Source organism: Anopheles moucheti, chromosome 3, assembly GCF_943734755.1.
Source record: "Anopheles moucheti chromosome 3, idAnoMoucSN_F20_07, whole genome shotgun sequence".
NCBI classification, from domain to species: domain Eukaryota; kingdom Metazoa; phylum Arthropoda; class Insecta; order Diptera; family Culicidae; genus Anopheles; species Anopheles moucheti.
The window spans coordinates 13,729,108-13,749,518 of record NC_069141.1 but is presented as its reverse complement, the minus strand read 5'-3'; the positions used below and the strand labels follow the sequence as shown (position 1 = coordinate 13,749,518).

At 40.7% G+C, this 20,411-nt stretch overlaps 1 protein-coding gene across 1 annotated transcript; it reads left to right on the top strand.

The window, feature by feature from the left end:
• The first annotated feature begins 16,007 nt into the window (after positions 1-16,007).
• Positions 16,008-18,506, top strand: LOC128300459 (sodium-coupled monocarboxylate transporter 1-like). The gene is made up of 6 exons (XM_053036522.1): positions 16,008-16,541; positions 16,612-16,663; positions 16,752-16,819; positions 16,884-17,038; positions 17,318-17,458; positions 17,528-18,506. The coding sequence occupies exons 1-6, from the start codon at positions 16,008-16,010 to the stop codon at positions 18,504-18,506; spliced, it is 1,929 nt and encodes a 642-aa protein (XP_052892482.1).
• The last annotated feature ends 1,905 nt before the right edge of the window (positions 18,507-20,411 follow it).

Sequence of the window (20,411 nt, the reverse complement as noted above, 5' to 3'; positions counted from 1 at the left end):
GATAGAGGTTACCATTCACAAAATCATCGATCACGTGGTCGAAATTGGCCGAATCGACGCAGGGATAATTTCTATACCGATAATCAAACAGTGAGACCTTCTGATAGAAATAATGCTAATTTAGTAGCATTACCACAGGAACAAGAAGACAACGAATCAAGGGAGATAGATTTAAATGAAGAAACCTCTCCATTGAGTGACCTTTTTCGTTAGTTACAGTTTAAACAGTAACACACAAGCAGATTTCTTTTTATTCAATTGTCCCATTAAGTTAATAATAGACAGTGGAGCATCATGTTGCATATTAAGCTCCAAAATTGTGCCTCCTCATATAACTATAAACACTAGCCTTCAACTATCTGTAAGAGGCATAAGTGGTTTCACCAAAACAAGAGGATTTGTCGACACTACCATTTATCATAAATCTATTCAATTTCCTATTCGATTTCACGTTTTGGACAGTTTACCTTCGAACGCGCTTGGATTGATTGGAACAAATTTTTTGAAAAAGTTTGGAGCAAAATTAGATTTTCAAAATGAGACATTGATTTTTCAAAACATTCCTAATTGTTATAAAACAATCAACATACCGCCTAGAACGGAAATCATTACATATATCAACACTTCTGAAGTTAATACATGCGTTGTTTGGAATAATGAAATTATTCCTCAAGTTTTTGTATCAAATACTATAGCTCAGCCATCGAATGGAAAAATTCCCATTAAAATTGTTAATTTAAAAAATAAACCAGTTCAAGTAACTAACTTTAGTCCCATTATAAAACCAGCCTCGGACTATTCAATACTTTGCATCAATACATCGAAATACAACACTGAGCACGGAACCCAAACTTTAAAGGAATTAAATTTAAACCATTTATCCAAGGAAGAAAAACAAACCATTCAAGATATTTGTCTCAAATTCAATGACATTTTCTGTTTAGAAAATGATTCACTTAGTACAACTAATCTCCATGAAGCTTCTTTACATTTAAAAGAAAACACTAATCCATTATACACCAAACAGTATAGATTACCGCATTTCCAAAAACCAGAAGTGGAAAAACAAGTTAAGCAAATGATAAAAGAAAAAGTGATTGAACCAAGCGTATCGGAATGGAATAGTCCTATTTTATTAGTTCCAAAAAAGTGCTCCAAGGACAAAAAGAAATGGCGTTTAGTGGTTGATTATAGAAAGGTCAATACAATACTCCAGGATGATAAGTTCCCGTTACCAAATATCGAGGAAATTATAGACTCTTTAAGCGGAGCTAAATATTTCACACATCTAGATCTATCGCAGGGTTATTACCAGTGTGACCTGAAACCTGAAGATAGACCAATAACATCGTTCACTACTCCGTCAGGACAATATCAGATGACCCGCCTTCCAATGGGTCTAAAAGTTAGCCCGTCCATTTTCTCGAGGTTAATGACAGTCGCAATGTCTGGTTTGAATATTGAAAAATGTCTAGTGTACTTAGATGACATAATAGTGTATGGAAAAACTATGAATGAGCACAACAAAAATTTAATGACAGTTTTCGAACGTTTGAGGAAGGTTAATCTAAAGCTTAACCCTAACAAATGCAATTTTCTTCAAAAGGAGTTAGTATATTTGGGGCATCTTATTTCGGCTGAAGGCATTAAACCGGACCCGGCAAAAATAGATTGTATAAAAAATTGGATCGTCCCATCAACAGCAGACGCAGTAAAACGTTTTGTAGCTTTTGCAAATTATTATAGGAAGCATATTCCTAATTTTGCCAGACTTTGTATTCCCTTAAACGAACTAACTAGAAAAGGAACAAAGTTCGAATGGTCAGATGAATGCCAGAGAGCGTTTGATACACTCAAAGATAAATTTATAAACCCTCCTGTTTTGGATTTTCCCGATTTCAGTGACGAAAACAAATTTACGTTACATACAGATGCGTCGGGTTACGCTATTGGTGCAGTCTTAAGCAACAAAAATGGAAGACCAATTGCATATGCCAGTCGTGCATTAAATAAAGCCGAGCAGAACTATGGGACGATTGATAAAGAACTGTTGGCTATTGTCTGGGCAACAAAACATTTTCGTCCATATCTATACGGAAAACCATTCAATCTATACACAGATCATAGACCGTTAGTATTCCTTTTTTCTATGACTGACCCGTCAAGTCGTCTAACAAAGTTTCGATTAGCTCTAGAGGAATACAATTTCACAATTACGTACAAAAAGGGCAAAGATAACGTAATTGCTGATGCTCTATCTAGGCTCACTAGCGATGGTCTAAAAACTTTAAAGAACAACATTTTTCAAGTGGTAACACGGTCGAAAGCTAAAAACCAATCCTATCAAGAGGATATGAAGAAAAACAAAATGGATAATGACCATCTCAGCACACGTACAGTCTATTTGGAACTAAAAATTGACCCTGTTGCGAAAGAATTAATCATTTCAAATGAAAAAATCATTTTTCCTGTTATTACGAGCATAACTCACTTACGAGGAGTTATGACGAAGATAAAGGAACATGAAAATAATTTCAAAAAAAAAAATTTGTCTTATCACGAATGAAAACGAAAAAACTATTAAAAATTTGATAAGTAAAATGCAAATTTTAAACATGCATGGGTTACCAAGAATAATTCAAATAAACAAGAATGTGAAGATAATAGATGAAGAGGATATTGAAAAAAAGAAGTTAATAATGAATGACCATCATATACTGCCAACAGCTGGACATGCGGGAATTCAAAAAACGCTACGTACAATAAAACAAAAATATACATGGAAAGGAATAGATGAAGATGTAAAACAACTGATAAAATCTTGCCCACATTGTCAACATTTTAAAGAACACAACAACCCCAAAATACCAATGAAAATAACAGAAACCGCCTCAAAACCAATGCAGAAACTATATCTGGACTTAGTTGGACCGCTAGTTAATTCGGAGGGATGTGAGTACATACTGACCACTCAGTGTGATTTCACGAAATTTATAACGGCAACACCGATTAAAAACAAGAAAACGGAAACAGTAGCAAAAGCTTTTACGGAAAACATTATATTGCGTTACGGTATACCAGAAACAATCTGTACAGATAGAGGAAAAGAGTTTATGTCAGAACTATTCTCGAGTATATGCAAATTATTACAAATTCAAAAATTAAACTCTACGGCATATCATCATCAATCTATAGGATCATTAGAAAATTCACACAAAATGTTAGGAAATTTTTTAAGAATTTATTGCAACAAAAACCCTTTAGCTTAGAAACACTGGATTAGGTTTTATGAATTTGCGTTTAATAATACGGTGCATATATCTACCGATTTTACTCCATTTTTTCTGTTATACGGTCGACATCCTAATGTACCATCGAATTTAATGAACGAGCCAAGCGAGCGCATATCTCACGACATGAATAATTATACTGAATTTATAAAAGCTAGATTAAGAGTAGCTCATAATATTGTTAAAAATAGATTAACTAATAGGAAACTAATTAATAAGAGAAATTATGATACAAACACGAAAACAAAAGCATTTGAAATAGGGGATAAGATCTTGTTAAGGAATGAAGTAGGGAAAAAAATGGATTATAAATATACAGGACCTTACCAAATAGTAAAGAATTGTAATGAAAACGTGGTAATAAATTTAGGAAGAAAAAACGAAATAGTACATAAGAATAGGGTTAGAAAGTTTTTTGAATAGTTTTCCTTTCTTCTTGAATAGTTTTAAGTAGCCTGTATTGTATTTTTTTTTGTAAAGAATGGGGGTGTATTGTAGACACGCACTAAGCCTCAATAAGTTAAGTTTTTATTTTTTTTTGTTAAGGAAGGGCGTGTAGTGTAGCCACGCACTAAGCATCGATAAGTTTCGTTAAGTTAGGTTTCGTTAAGTTAAGTTTTCATAGTGTTAGTTAGTTTGTAAGTTATAAGTAATGGAATAAACCGGAGCGCTTCCTCTTTGGTCGTTCGACCGTAAAACAGTGCGGTTCTTTCGAACATTACAACATGATCAATTGTTGAAAAAGTTCAGTAAGTAGGAGCTCACCACAGAAATCAACCGTTAATTTTTGTTCATCGCCGAAAACATCTACATGAGCGGAACAGGTTGCTAAGAAATTTTTCTGATTGTTACCGTAAAGTAAACCGATTGAAAACTGTACCTTGGGCGAAAAAATCATAGAAGGCGTTGGACTAATCAGGAATCATAAATGTACGTTAATCGTAGAAAATGTGATCCAAGTAGTGGCGTTATGGTTCTCCTTAGTGCATACAAACGTTTATATATAGACTAGCTTAACGGCCCGGTTTCAGGGCTACGCAATAAAACTCTGAGTAAGGGGAACTTTGTTTTCGATACTTTGCTGATGTTTGTTTGATCATGGAGGTAGTCTTTCAAAACAAAAACTTGACCTAGCATTCTTTGTTTTCAAATGATAAAAGCTATGCAAATCTAACCAACTGTGCATAACACAAATTATTATTTATTTATTTTTTTTATTTAATTTATATTATGACGGCAATGCCGTATTTTCAACACCGCTTGTGTTGAGCGATAATAACAAGTGTCACAAGGCATTTCCTCCTTGCGATTTGCCTTATCCCGGGCATACTCGGTTTATAACACAAATTATTATTATTATATAAAATTTGCGTTGTTTGTTTAATGGGACACAATGTTAAACAATCCACTAAATAATAAATAAACAAAAAAATCGAAATTCACAACTTAGTAACTCGCTCATTCTGTATTGCAAAATGTATGATGGGAGACTACCCCTCACAATGCATCAGAGAATGAGCGATCTCCCGCCAGGATATGCAATATGCGGCATATTTACGTGGAGTAATTTGATTGGATGAATTTTCCTCTGCATTCGGCTCCATCTGGGGATCATCCTCATTGATGACGTCACCAATATCTGTGTTTGTCCCCGTGCTCGATGGTCTCGGCTGTCTTCCTCGGCGACGTATCTTAAACATACCATGAGTACAACCGGCTACACCCCGTAGAAACAGGATCGGGTACTGTAGTGGACGCATGATCTGGTTGGTCTCATACACTGGCCTTAAGGATCCTGTAGCACGATGTTGCAGCACAATCTCCCGTGTATATTCCGTGCTACCGGCGATGTCGTCACAAACACACATGACCCATCTCACCTGCAGTCGGTGTGTTGTTCCGGAACTGGTCAATACCTGGTATACGTGAAAGGAGGCAAAGGCGCAGTGTTACGAACGCGAATGTAAATCGAGCGAGCGTACCTGCATCGGAGAAGGTGAACGTAAAGAAACGTAGAGAACAGGAAAGGACTAACGCGTAGACGAAAATAGATAAAGAAAAACCAATAAGGTCCGACGCCCAAGCGTGGGCGTAAGGTGTGGAATAACACACGTAAGGATACGTTACAAGTAAGGCATACAAGGTACACGCCCAACGGACAGGTAATAAAGGATAGGAAAATCCTAAGCAAATTATAGATCGCCGCCTCGGCTAAAACCAAAAGAACTAAACTTCATAACAAACACGCCTTATGAGAAACATGTAAACATTAACCGCCATTAGGGTAATGTGCCCAAGGATTCGTAGGTCAGATAGCGTACCGGATAAGGGTAATCAGGCAACACCTGAACTAATAAGCGAAATAGGGCTTAGCGAGCGCGCCATGCGCGGGTAACCAAAATATCCTATGCAAATAATACGAATCGAGATGCACTCGGACTAGCGAGGTGCAATAAAATGGCATACCTGATTTCATGTAAACCTCGTTTAGGTAAAAAAGGCAATAGTGATAAATAACGAGATGAAGTTTCTATCTCATTCTAATTCTTCCATCTCATCTACACTTAAAAACTTTCAAGACACATTGTTACTATAAAAGCTGGAAAATTTGTTAAATAAACTCACTTGTATTTGCAACTTTACCGTGATTGGTGCTTATTCGAGTCGCTGTGTTTGCCATCGAATTGGAAAAAGGTCCGCTTTGGGAACTGATTCTGCTTGCCAGGATAAAAGCCTACTCGCCCGACCCAAACGATTTGATCGCTTTCACTTCTACTTGAGATTTACGCGAGAGTCTCTCCTGGGTGATCATACCTTCGCGTGATCATCCAACAAACGGCGGAACCAGTGTTCCGATTTGTTCCCGTCAGTAACAAATGGTGGCTCCAGAGAGGAGATTATTATAACTCGCGTGTGTATAAAATCTCTTCGAACGAACTTACGTTCTGGTGTGCTGTCGCCCAAAGAACAGCAAAGTGCAAAATCCGTGTAAGAAGTGATTGTGACGAGTGTAGTTCTAAAAGGCTACTGGCTAAAAGTGAAGTTTAAATATCTACGGACAAAAGAGTTGCGCGCCTCTTAAACCAAGTGTCTAAAGTTCAATAGCCAGTGGACCTAGTTAACAAGGAACTCGTGAAAGTGCCGGTGAAACCCGCGGACCGAGAAGGGGACGAGGAGTATCGCTGGGACAACGATAATCCAGTACCGGAAGCACCGCCAGTTGAAGAAAACAACGTCGAGGAGCAGTTAGTCGTCGACGAGGAGTACTTCGAGGAGTACTTCAAATGAAACAGAGGACAACGACGAACGCATCCCAGCCAGTGCATCAAAGGAATCACCAAAAATCCGAGAGTCGGTAAGTGAAATATCCTATTATAAGCACGGCAAGGAAATCTTAGATTCGTCCGAAATGCCTTACAAATTCGTAAACAATACGGAAGGCAGTTGTCGCCTATGCACAGCGGAAGATACCGCTTTGGCATCAATGATCGCATGTTCCGAATGCGATCGATGGTTTCATTTAACGTGTATCAAGTTGACACGTAAGCCTAAGCCAGAGGAAGTCTGGCTATGTGGCAAATGCCAACAGATTAAGTATGAACTTAATAGGCAAAAGGATGAGCTCAGAAAATTAGCCGAAAGAGACGCTAAAAATACAGAAGAGCTCAAGGCCTTGAAGGAAGGCCAAATGGACCTCGGTGAGGTTAGTTCCATGAGGGAACAAACGTTAGAAGAGTTGGTTTCGAAATTGCTGGTAAGTCAGCAACAGCAAATGCAAGAGTTTGCTAAATTGTTAGCAAAAAACGGTGGTGAATCCACCCAAATAGGGATCTTGGTCAAGAGACAAGCCCTAATGCAATTGCCAAAATTCGATGGAAAATCCAGGCAATGGGCAACTTTCAAGAAAACCTTTGAAGACACAACCCGAGAAGGGGAGTTTTCCAAATTAGAAAACCTAAATCGTCTTAAGTTGGTTTTACATGGAGCAGCTTATAAGACTGTTCAACAATTGATGATGGAAGCAGAGAATGTTCCGGAGATAATTAAACGTTTAGATGAAACGTATGGAAAACCCAACATTGTATACATGGAGTTGTTAAGTGATCTCCAAAAAATACGAAGGGATTCCAAAAATGTAGTCTCGGAAATAGTAAATGCTTTAGAAAACATCATTTCAAATGTAAAATTGATGGGTTTACCAGAGTATTTGAATGATCACAGATTAGTGGTGGATCTATCCGCTAAGTTACCGCACTACCTTCAAAGGGATAGAGCGAAGTTCATAGCATCCGCAACGAAAAGAATGGATGTTCAGAACCTTGACGAATTTTATCAATGGCTCAAACCCTATGCTAAAATGGCGGACGTGATGAATACAATGGTTGGTAACACATCAAAGGAAAATGTCCATTTGCATGAGCAGGGCTCAACGGATAAGCAAGCCACGAAAAAAGGAAAAAAACCAACGAGATCTTCTAACAAAGGATGTCTGATCTGTAATAAACCGCATGCGACGGTTAGGTGCCTTGCATTGCTAAAAAGGGTTCCGTCAGAAAGATGGAAACTTGTTATAGAAAAACAACTATGCTACGGATGTTTGAGTTCCAATGAACATAGCTTAAGAGAATGCAAGGTTGCCAAAACATGCGGAATAGATGGGTGTACGGATAAACATAATAAGATGTTGCATCAAAAACAAGTTGAAACTGTTCAAACAGTACAGATGAACAACCACAATAGTGTGGCAACAACTTGGATAACCCATTTTCAGACATTGCCCGTAAGATTGATAAACGGTAATAAGTCAGTAAATGCTTACGCATTTTTGGACACGGGATCTTCCGTAACATTAATTGAGGCGGATGTCGCTAAACAATTAGATCTGAAGGGGCCCGTAATACCACTTCAACTTGCGTGGGCACAAGGGATCAAATCTGTGCAGGATACCAGCCAAAAGGTCCAGATGACAATCAAGGGTGAAACTAACGAAAGTTTTCCTTTAGATGATGTAAGAACGATTAGGGAGATGAATTTACCACTCCAATCGATGCAGTATGATGAAATTACTGCCAAATATCCTCACTTGAAGGGACTGCCAATTCAAAACTTTAATGCAGTTCGTCCTTCATTACTAATAGGGATAAATAACAATCATCTATTAATTGGAACTGAGCACAGACTTGGCAAACCTGGAGAACCAGTTGGAATGAGAACCAAACTAGGCTGGTTAGTCTTCGGCAAATTGCATTGCGAAGAAACTGTAGTTGATCATACAATGGTCGTCCAAGAAGAGGACGCGATTAGAGGAATGATGAAAAAACATTTCTCTGTAGAAGACTTCGGTGTAAAACCAGTTGCACGGCTGCCAGAGTCAGAAGATGAAAAGCGTGCAAAGGCCATCTTGCAGAATACGTTAAAATTCAAAGATGGGAGGTACGAAGTCGGTCTTTTATGGAAAAAAGACAATCATATATTTCCATGGAGTTTGGATAACGCCATGACAAGATTGAAAAGTTTGGAAAACAAACTAAACAAAGACCCAGCCTTAAAGCAATGGGCGATGGAAACCTTCGAGAGCTACGTAACAAAAGGTTACGCAAGAAAATTAGAACCATGGGAGATCATGAAAGATGCGTCTCCATTGTTCTATTTGCCTCATTTTATAGTAATCAATAAGAATAAAAACCCACCTAAACCACGGTTGGTTTTTGACGCAGCAGCTAAGGTGAAGGGACAATCGCTAAACTGTGCGTTACTATCTGGTCCCGATGCCACAACATCCTTGTTTGGAATCCTAGTAAGATTCCGTGAAGGAAAGTATGCGATCTGTGGTGACATTAAGGAAATGTTTCACCAAGTTAGAATTCGAAAAGAGGACCAGGATGCGCAACGTTTTATTTGGCGGAATTGCCAAAATCGATATCCGGATATATACGTCATGCAAGTAATGACGTTTGGATCAACTTGTTCACCTTCATGCGCACAAGCCGCCAAGAACACAAACGCCAAACGTTTACAAAATAAATACCCTCTCGCTTTAACTCCTATTAAAAGTCAACATTACGTTGACGATTATGACGACAGTTTCAACTCATTGAACGATGCTATTAAAACTGTCGATCAGGTAATAAGAGCTCATGACGAGGGAGGATTTTGTATTACGAAATTTTGCTCCAATAGCGATGAGTTGATTGCATCTTTACCCAAAGATAGGGTAGATCCTGATGCAGTAAGAATGCTAAATGATAAGGATGATGATGCATCCAAAATATTAGGAATTTATTGGAATACGGCGAGGGATGAGATAGGATTCAAGTCAAGATTGGACGTCCTACCAAAGGATGTTTCAAGTAAAATGAGACCACCAACAAAACGTGAAGTATTGTCGTATATTATGAGCTTTTTTGATCCCTTGGGATTAATTTCTCATATAACAATACATGGAAAGATCCTGATGCAGGAACTCCATAAGGAAACTAGCGAATGGGATACCCCTATATCACAAAGGTTATTGGAACAATGGGACTCTTACCTTGAACATGTAAAACTTGCCAACCAGATCCGTATTCCAAGATGGATTCTGAATAATGCTGGCTCTGAAATAGAGTTGCATGTATTTGTTGATGCATCTGACAAGGCCTTTTCAGCAGTAATTTACTCCAGAAGCAAAAATTCCGTTAACTGCCCGCATGTGCAACTTATTGTAGCAAAGGCTAGAGTTGCGCCAATTAAATTGTTATCGATTCCTCGATTGGAATTGCAAGCGGCATTATTGGGTGTACGCCTTGCAGATACAGTAAGAAATGAGACACGGCTAACAGTAACAAGATCAATTTTTTGGAGTGATTCGAAAACTGTGTTGAGTTGGATAAACTCAACACACCGCAAATATAAGCAATTTGTGGCTCATCGCATTGGAGAGATATTAGATACAACAACCGTGGACCAATGGAGATGGGTACCGTCTGGACAGAATCCAGCGGATGAGGCAACAAAGAAGGTTCCGGGATCGTCATTATGGCTGAAGGGTCCAGATTTCCTGAATAAGCTAGAAAAGGACTGGCCGCAATCCACAATTGGAGAAACAAACGAGGAGACTAACTTCGTGAACATGTTTCAGCAAAAGGATGACTATATTCAGGAAACAAAATTTTCACAGTGGTGGAAATTGATAAAACGAATTTGCATAATGATGAAGATCATTGAATTTGGCCTGAAACGCAAAACGTTTAAAAAGGCTTATACAAATGCAGATCGTGTACGGGCCGAAAATATCCTTTATAGGAGAGCCCAAATGGACAGATATCCAGATGAGATCGAGGATCTCAAAAAGAATAAAGAATTGACAACGATAGGACCGTTGTCAGAGCTTGCACCCATATTGGATGAATATGGGGTAATGCGATTCCGGAGTAGGTTGGAATATACCGAGCGACTGCCAAAACCGGCAAGAGTACCGGTCATACTACCGAAAGATCACCACATCACGCACTTAATTATTCAATGGTATCATGAATTATACCATCACCAATCCCATCGAATAGTTCTATCGACACTACAACAACGGTATTATATAGTTGGTCTTAACACAGCATTCAGATACGTCAAGGCGAGGTGCCAGCATTGTAAAAATGCCAAGGCTAAACCTACACCACCAATAATGGCACCACTACCTATTTGCCGAACGGATGCATATGTTTATCCGTTCACACATACGGGTGTCGATTATTTTGGTCCCTTTGACGTAGCAGTTAAACGATCAGTCGAAAAACGCTGGGGCGTCATATTTACGTGTATGACGACGCGTGCAAGCCATATAGAAATGGCGGAAAAATTGGATACCGACTCTTTCTTAGTCTGCTTTATGAACTTCCAAGCTAGAAGAGGTGTAGTGTCGCAAGTGTACAGCGACAATGGAACAAATTTCGTCGGGGCGAATAATGAGTTAAAGGAGTTGATAAAAAAAATAAACTCCGTGATGGAAGGAGGCGAAGCGATGAAACTTAACATCGCCTGGCATTTTAACCCACCGGTAGCGCCGCACTTCGGTGGATCTTGGGAAAGGCTGATTCGGATAATAAAGTCCAACCTAAAGGTAATGATACAATGCAGGCCAAATCACCCACCTAATTCCGAAACATTACGAGCAGCGTTAATACACGCGGAATTTATCCTGAACTCACGACCGTTAACGCATATACCGCTTAATCACGAGGATGATGAAGCACTAACGCCATTCCATATTTTGATAGGAAGAGCGGGAAATTATTCGGTACCCACAGAGTTTCAGACGCATCCAATGGAACGAAAACATTGGCGTCTAGCGGTGCATTACGCCAAGGAGTTTTGGCGTAAGTGGAGCAAGGAATACCTTCCGATAATTGCTAAAAGACCAAAGTGGAACCGATATACCGAACCACTAAAGGTGGATGATATCGTCGTCATAACAGATACCACCAATAAATTTGGCGCATGGTTAAAGGGTCGAGTGATAGAGGTACAATCAGGAAGGGATGGTGAAATACGATCCGCAACAATAAAGACTTCGCAAGGGACATATCGTCGCCCGGTTACTGGAATAGCGGTATTGGATGTTTATGATAAACAAAAGCCAATAGAAAGCGAAGCAAAAGGAATCCAAGGGTCTGATGATGATCAAACCAACAAGGATCAAGTTGAGGTAAACGAAGTTGAACAAAACTTCACAGGCCTCATAAAAGAATGCCTACCGAAGGAAAATATCGAAGCTCGACCCAAAAAGGGTTCGAGGCGAAAGAAGACGCAGTATTCAAGACATCTTCAGAAAGGCACAACGGATGTTGGTGAAATAACAAGTAAAGATGAGCCCGTACCGAGGAAGCGTACGAGCAAAACAGGGTTTAAATTGAATATATGGAATACGCTATTAATCATTCTTCTTCTATTTTCAGTTCAAGCATTCGGTAAAACGATTAATGGGTTAATCGCATATGATTGTGCGAATGACAATGTCAATATTACAAGCTATTCATTGATGAAGGTAGCTTCTTGCATACCCCCAACTGAAAACGTAACCACAGTAGAAACAAAAATTCAGGTATTGCAACGTAGTCCGAAAACATTAACACATGTGCGACAGTGTAAGGTAATAATTAAACGCTCGATAAAACACTGCGGGGCTTGGTCTCACACTTCTGAATATGAACAAGGATTCGCGTACATAGTAAAAGAGTTTACTCCAGATGAATGTAGGCACGCTCAAGTGGTAGGCGAAATTTCACTCTCTGATACTTATAAGGTTAGGGAATTACGTCGCAATCATACTACAAGGGGTCAAGCATTAATCATCGGCAGCGTCAAGGGCTCATCGTGTGATGGAGGCGTTTACTCGACACCATCTTATACGTGGACGAAGGCGCTGGTGTACTATGAATACGAGATCAGCATGTACGATTACGTGGCGACGGCAGACATCGAGGACGACCAATTGACGCTTCGAAGTGGCATCGTGTGTCCGTACAGTGCTGGTTGGTGTCTGGATTCGGAATACGGCTATCTCACATGGGAGATAGATCAACAACGATTATGTGAGAGGACCGACTTCGAGATCATCTACGAAGGTACGGTCAATAAAACGTTTAACGGCAACCAGGGAGAGCGCATAAACGCAGTATACACGTTGATTACGCATGAGCAAATGTTTTCAATAAGGGCGCGTGATATAAACCAGATATGTGGTTTCGACAGCTTCAACACAGATCACCCGCGAATCTTCATTCTTGAATTAAACGGTTATCAATCGCCGTTTAAACGTAAGGCCATGAATGGGAAGAATTTGGATCTCTTCACATATTTCAACTCCAAAATAACACTGGTTGAAAACTACCTTGGGCAGAAATTGAATGATGTATATACCGCGGTGATGACGGAGATATGCAAGGTTGACAAGGCTTTGATGGAAACGAAGTTGACTTTAGCACGCATCAATCCAACCGAATTCGTTTCCAATTTGATACGGCGACCGGGGCACACAGCGATAGTCGCCGCAGAGGTGTTGTATATTCTTGAATGTAAACCAGTTTTCGTCACCTACCGAAGAGAGGACGAATGTTATCAAGAAATACCAGTGCAATACAACAACCGATCAGTTTTCATGGCACCGGTAACGAGAATGTTGCAGCTCCGAGGAACGCAAATAGATTGCACTCCGCTACTACCGGCTAAGTTCAACATCGGAGGAAGATGGTACACGACGGATCAGAAATTACGGGAAACCACACCGCCACAAGAACTAACGACGGACGTCGTGACGAGTTGGTCATACACACCCTTGCCGAGTCTAATGGAAAGTGGCGTTTACGACTACGAGAACCTGCAGCGGATGAAGGACATGGTGTACGAGCAAAGCGATAAACGTATCGCCTCATCAGTCATACACAAAATGATATCCGGCCAGCATCCCAATCTTCAAGGCTTCACGTTCGAGGCGCTCATCTCCGAGAACGTCATTCATAACGCCTTCCATAAGTATTGGTCAAAGGTACTATCGTGGTCAACGTGGCTGGGTAACATCACGTCTACAGCAATCGGCATCTACGTGTTAACCCGATCCCTCAAATTCATCGTCGACACCATCATTCACGGTAGGATTCTGTACGACATCTACGGTATAGGATGGCAGCTCTTGGCCTCGTTTTGGGATTCATTGACAAACTTCTTGTCACATCGTAATCATATGAGGAAAGATCAGCACCAAACCGATGCACCAGCTACAGCACCTACAATAACGACTCAGCTTCCGAACACCAGAACCAAGCGGTATCCGGATTTACAAGAGGAAATAATCAACCTTCAGAACCAACGCAACGATCTCGAGCCATGAAGTCTACAACATCATCCTGTTCATCAGCCCTTCAATGATAAATGCGAGTACGTAATTGAAACTTCGATTAATTAAGAGTAAAATGTTTTATCGCGTTAAGATGGTAAAACTTGTAGTTTTACCAGGGAGAGAATGTTACGAACGCGAATGTAAATCGAGCGAGCGTACCTGCATCGGAGAAGGTGAACGTAAAGAAACGTAGAGAACAGGAAAGGACTAACGCGTAGACGAAAATAGATAAAGAAAAACCAATAAGGTCCGACGCCCAAGCGTGGGCGTAAGGTGTGGAATAACACACGTAAGGATACGTTACAAGTAAGGCATACAAGGTACACGCCCAACGGACAGGTAATAAAGGATAGGAAAATCCTAAGCAAATTATAGATCGCCGCCTCGGCTAAAACCAAAAGAACTAAACTTCATAACAAACACGCCTTATGAGAAACATGTAAACATTAACCGCCATTAGGGTAATGTGCCCAAGGATTCGTAGGTCAGATAGCGTACCGGATAAGGGTAATCAGGCAACACCTGAACTAATAAGCGAAATAGGGCTTAGCGAGCGCGCCATGCGCGGGTAACCAAAATATCCTATGCAAATAATACGAATCGAGATGCACTCGGACTAGCGAGGTGCAATAAAATGGCATACCTGATTTCATGTAAACCTCGTTTAGGTAAAAAAGGCAATAGTGATAAATAACGAGATGAAGTTTCTATCTCATTCTAATTCTTCCATCTCATCTACACTTAAAAACTTTCAAGACACATTGTTACTATAAAAGCTGGAAAATTTGTTAAATAAACTCACTTGTATTTGCAACTTTACCGTGATTGGTGCTTATTCGAGTCGCTGTGTTTGCCATCGAATTGGAAAAAGGTCCGCTTTGGGAACTGATTCTGCTTGCCAGGATAAAAGCCTACTCGCCCGACCCAAACGATTTGATCGCTTTCACTTCTACTTGAGATTTACGCGAGAGTCTCTCCTGGGTGATCATACCTTCGCGTGATCATCCAACAAACGGCGGAACCAGTGTTCCGATTTGTTCCCGTCAGTAACACGCAGTTCATCGCGAACAGACATGCGTTCATACGTATGACTGATTAGGGGCGGCCCAGCGGCGGATCAAACGGTAGGCCGAGTAGGCCCCTTCTTACTGCGCTTTTCGCCTTGTCTCATTTCAAGTCCCCTTAATGTCCCCCTTCCCTCCTGCATCGTTTTAAAAATTAGAGGCCCCAACTATATTTCCGCCCTGGGCCTCCAAGGGGATTGATCCTCCACTGTTCATAATAGTCAATGATAGCCTGAAAAAAAATGAAGCTTTAAGCTGGATTAAGGGTAGATTAAACGTAGATGTTAATGAGTTTTGTTCTACGACCATTTTATTCCGTTTGATCAATGATCATAAGGGTGTATTTTGGTAGCGGAGCCAGTCTTTACACGACAAGACCGGTCCAAAATTCCATCCGGACAAACCCCTCATTCGCAGGATGGACTATGTAGACCGGTGTAAACCAATTGATGATATAGTGCCGGCAAAAAAGAAGGTCAACGACAAGAGAGTAAATCTGTTTTTTTCATCAATCAGTTGTCAAGTGCAGATACCAAATATTTTGATAGCTGATAACCAGTTATTTTTGAGGTCTGGTCAGCAGCAAGACTCATACTCATATTTCATTTAAAGCTACTCTAGCGATTGAATGTCTGCCGTGGTATTTCAGAGAATTACAAGAAAAAACCAACGTCCATGGCTAGGAGTTTGAACAGGACTTAAAACATTCACTTTCGAGTCATTATAGTCCTAATCGCTGGAACTAAATAATATCTGTTATTAAACATCAGTTGTTCTATTTAGATGTCCTCTTCCAGAAGCACAATGTCCGACTCAATCCGTGAGATGTATCTGTTCGGTGTGGTCGATTATTGCATGTTCGGCGGCATGCTGATCTTGTCTGCCGCCTGTGGGATCTATTTCGGATTCTTTAAACGCACTACTGCTAGTAATAGCACCAGCCACCCGGAAGACGAACAGGACCATCTGCCTGCGGCTGTTGCTTCAACAAAAAAGCCTTCAAATTCGTTCGGATCAGCCACGATCGATGAGTACCTGCTCGGTTCACGCAGACTGAAAGCATTTCCGGTGGCGATGAGTCTGTTGGCGGGATACATATCCGGGGTGACGATACTGGGAACTCCGGCCGAGATTTACAACTTTGGCACACAGTATTGGTTGATCGTAGTACCGATCCTGTTGATGGGAGTCGCTGTGTGCAGTGTGTATCTACCGGTATTTTGTTCCTTAAAGCTGAATTCCTCGTACGAATATCTGGAGTTACGATTCAATCCGTATGTCCGATCGATGGCTTCAGTTATGTTTGTAATTAATCAGGTAAAATCATGTGGATCGTGGAGATCTTGTGCAAGTAATACACTACATTGGCTTTCAAATCAATTTTCAGATGCTGTTTCTACCGATGGTTATTTATGTTCCTGCGCTAGCCTTCAATCAAGGTGAGCACGGATCAACCGAACACCACGCCGAAATACCGTACTTAATTGTACTTCTAACGACCCCTCTGAATTTCTCCTCTGAATTTAGTAACTGGCTTTAATCTATACGTCATTGGAGCAATCGTTTGTGTCGTCTGCATATTCTACACACTTCTGGTAAATTATTGTCAATGCACTTAGTTAAAGAATCGTTCATTTTCTATTTACCAATACATTACAGGGTGGTATCAAGGCGGTCGTGTTCACCGATGCCTGGCAGGTGGTGGTGATGTTCGTCTCAGTGGTTGTGGTTGTAATTATCGGCACGATTGCACTTGGTGGTCCAGGCGTTATCTGGGATCGGTCCATAGACGGTGGCCGGATCGATTTCTTCAAGTAAGACATTCATTTATATTTGACCTGTGTGATAGGCGTTTAACAGATGCGGAAGATTCTGTTCCACATTATCTCTAGTTCTCACTTGTGCATCTGGGAATGTAATGTATGAATTGTCGACAAAAAGCGCCACGATAAGACAAGGTACCGTCGCAACAATGATCGGTAGCAAATGAAATCCATTGAACTGTCTATCATTTTCCCGTTGGTGTGAATGGTTGAGACCTTTACAGAAGGTTAACGTTCGATTTATATTTCTGTTTTACTTACTTGCCACAGCTTCAACCCCTCCATGTATGAACGACAAACCTTCTGGGCAGTTCTTATTGGTGGCTTCTTCTACTGGACGTCTTACAATGCAGTTAACCAAACGATGGTACAACGATACATGTCACTACCGAACCTACGGACAGCGAAAATGTACGTAGTGTTCAATCTTTAATTCTGTTTCATAATAATCAACATATCTTTCTACTCACCTATCCTCAGTTCCATCTACATGTTTGTCATTGGAACGGCCATCTTCGTGTCGGTTTGCTGCTACACCGGATTGCTACTGTACGGCAAGTACTTCGACTGTGATCCAGCCTCGGTGGAGCTGGTAAATACGAGTGACCAGCTCTTCCCCCACTATGTGATGGAGTCGGTCGGACATCTTCGGGGCATGCCGGGACTGTTCATTGCCGGTGTGTTTGGTGCTGCATTAAGTTCACTGTCAGTTATTCTCAACACCACCTCCGGAGTACTGCTGGAAGACATACTGAAAGGATTGTTCCGGGTTACGCCAAGCTCATTCGTAGCAAACGTAGTAGTTCGCGGTAGCGTAGTTGTACTGGGCCTTGCCGCTATGGGATGTTTGTTTATCGTCGACAAATTGGATGGAATTCTGATTGTGTCCGCAACTTTGGCGGCAATCGGTAACGGTACGACGGGTGGCATCTTTACCTTGGGAATGTTGGTCCCATGGAGCAACACTAAAGGCGCGTTGTTTGGTGGCATAGCAGGGGCGCTCTTGTCCGGTTGGATATCGCTTGGAAGTCAATTTGCAAGCGCAGCTGGCAGGGTAGTCCCACACAAGCTTCCCGTCTCGGTAGACGGGTGCATCGCGGAGCTTATCACCAACACGACGAATGTGAATCCAGTCTATCCCGACGAGAGCGGTGTGTTCCCATTGTATCGGTTGTCTTACCACTGGATCACACCGATCGGTGTAACAACGGTCGTGATCGTCGGTACGATCATCTCGTTCATCACAGGACCTCGGGATCTTCGACAAATCGATCCGGAACTCATCTCACCCGTCATTCATCGATATTTACCACGGGAATCGTTCGGCTACTATGGTACGGCGAACAAAAACCCTCCATCTTTCAACGCAGAAATGCAAGCTCAAACGAATGTACCAGTTGGAAGCAATATACCTAACGTGAAAGTGGATGAAAGAAAAGAACATACAACATCAAAGTAATAGGCCAATTAAAAAAATGTTTTAAACACTGCTAGTAACAGCTTAGAGCTCAGTCTTCGTCTTCATCAAACTTTGCAATATCTGTGATACAAAATATGAAAGTATGTTCGTCGATTGGATTGAATTGCATTTAAAAAGCTTTACATATTGTCATGCGATAAAGAAATGATCTACCTCTGTTCTTTCAAGGAATATTTCAAATAAACCTATTATCTTTCTTACTATTGAGTTAATTAAAGAGAAAAAAATCCATCCCCGAACCAGGTTGATGATAAAAGGATCTGTACTCATTACGATGGCTTGATATAGAATGGATACACAGCGGTGGACAATAAAGCTTTCATGAAAGAAGGGAGCTGAAGTAGTATCATTATTTAACTAGGAATACATGCTCCGCAGCACTGTAGACAATCGACACCTGGTAGAGTTGATTCTCTAAAACGATATGAAAAAAGTCTTGAAATCGAAACCTAAAGACATTTAGAGAACTCCAGAAACACAATTAAACTAGTATGCGTGTCAGTTTCCAGATAATGTTATTACATATATCATGCACCATGGAAAACACTGTGTTATAACAAAAGTATCGTACTATAAACTATAATATATATGACACTTTTCTGTTCCGGAAGCAAATTTTCGGGTCGGTAGTGTTTTTGACCGGAAGAATTCTGGCTGAAACCTGCCCCCAGATGTGCCAGTTCCGACTTGTGCATAGAACGGTGAAGCAGGAAATGAGAGTTATGCTACGTTGGGTTGTTGCAATTTTTCATTAGTTTCTACCGAAGGCTACCAGCGACGGAGTGTGATGGAGTTTTGCGGGTGGGAATAAACTAACCCAAAGCATGGAAAAGCAGTTGTAAGCATATTATGGAATAAAACTTTCATCCTCTCAGTTTTCCGGCCCGCTAGGACTGATGTGTCGCATGGCTTCCGGTTGTTGGGGTGCCCGTCTGCGTACAGTTCAAGACACGATGGAACTTTGCGGAATGGTGTGGCAGAAAACAATGCACTACCGTTTAGAAAGTGTTTTCGGAGCTTTCGCTAGCGCTGGTGATAATTTATCCTTTGTAGTGGTACAACGAGGAAAATGTTGCTGCACTTGGTTGGTTGGCCTTAGTATGGCCACTACCTTGCAGATGTAATTGAATAGAGTTGGCCAAAAATGGTATTAATTTATGGGCTTCTTTGGAAACTATAACCGTTTTACATAGGGTGTAATTGTTACGTTTAGCATAGGAAAGTTTAAATTTATTTCCTATTTTTGTGGAAAGTTTATTGGTTCACTGTTATTACATTTATTTAGAACACGGATAAAATCGTCAAAACGACGAAAGATCCAGGTAAAATTATGAGTAATAGCGAATTAGCTTAATTAATGTACACATATGTATGGTTTAGGAGAATGGAAATATTAAGAATTCCCCGGTAGATGTTGTATAGTTTATGGTCTATCATATCCTACCGAGAATGCCTTTCATATTCACCGCAAGACTAATTATCGCATTCCACAATGTCAATGTTGACCTGGATGAAATCTAGTCGAAATAGCATGGCTTCCGGACCTCTAGAAAAATAAGCCCGCCTGGTACCTTTTGTAATCCGGATGGGATTGTATTTCCTGAGCAAAATTGTTCCAGAACCCTTACAAATGTATAGCAACGGCATGGACCACCCTGGTGGGGTATTGTTTTGCACGCTGCAGCCGATCGTTGCCTCGCATAACTTTCAAAGGACGCTTCAGCAATACCACGGGGCACTCGGCTTTCCGTAATAAAAATGTGTGAATAAAATGTATACAATTTATTTCCTCATAATGATATGCAAATATGTGCTCAAAATCTCATTCACCTCACCTGCGCCGCAACTCGCACTGATGAGGTCGCGGCCTGGGTGGCCTTTCAT

Bases quoted from the DNA above. Each gene is read 5' to 3' on its own strand.
- LOC128300459 (XM_053036522.1), top strand. From the start codon at position 16,008: ATGTCCTCTTCCAGAAGCACAATGTCCGACTCAATCCGTGAGATGTAT. The intron at 16,820-16,883 runs GTAAATTATTGT...AATACATTACAG, and splicing joins GCATATTCTACACACTTCTG to GGTGGTATCAAGGCGGTCGT. The intron at 17,039-17,317 runs GTAAGACATTCA...TACTTGCCACAG, and splicing joins GGCCGGATCGATTTCTTCAA to CTTCAACCCCTCCATGTATG.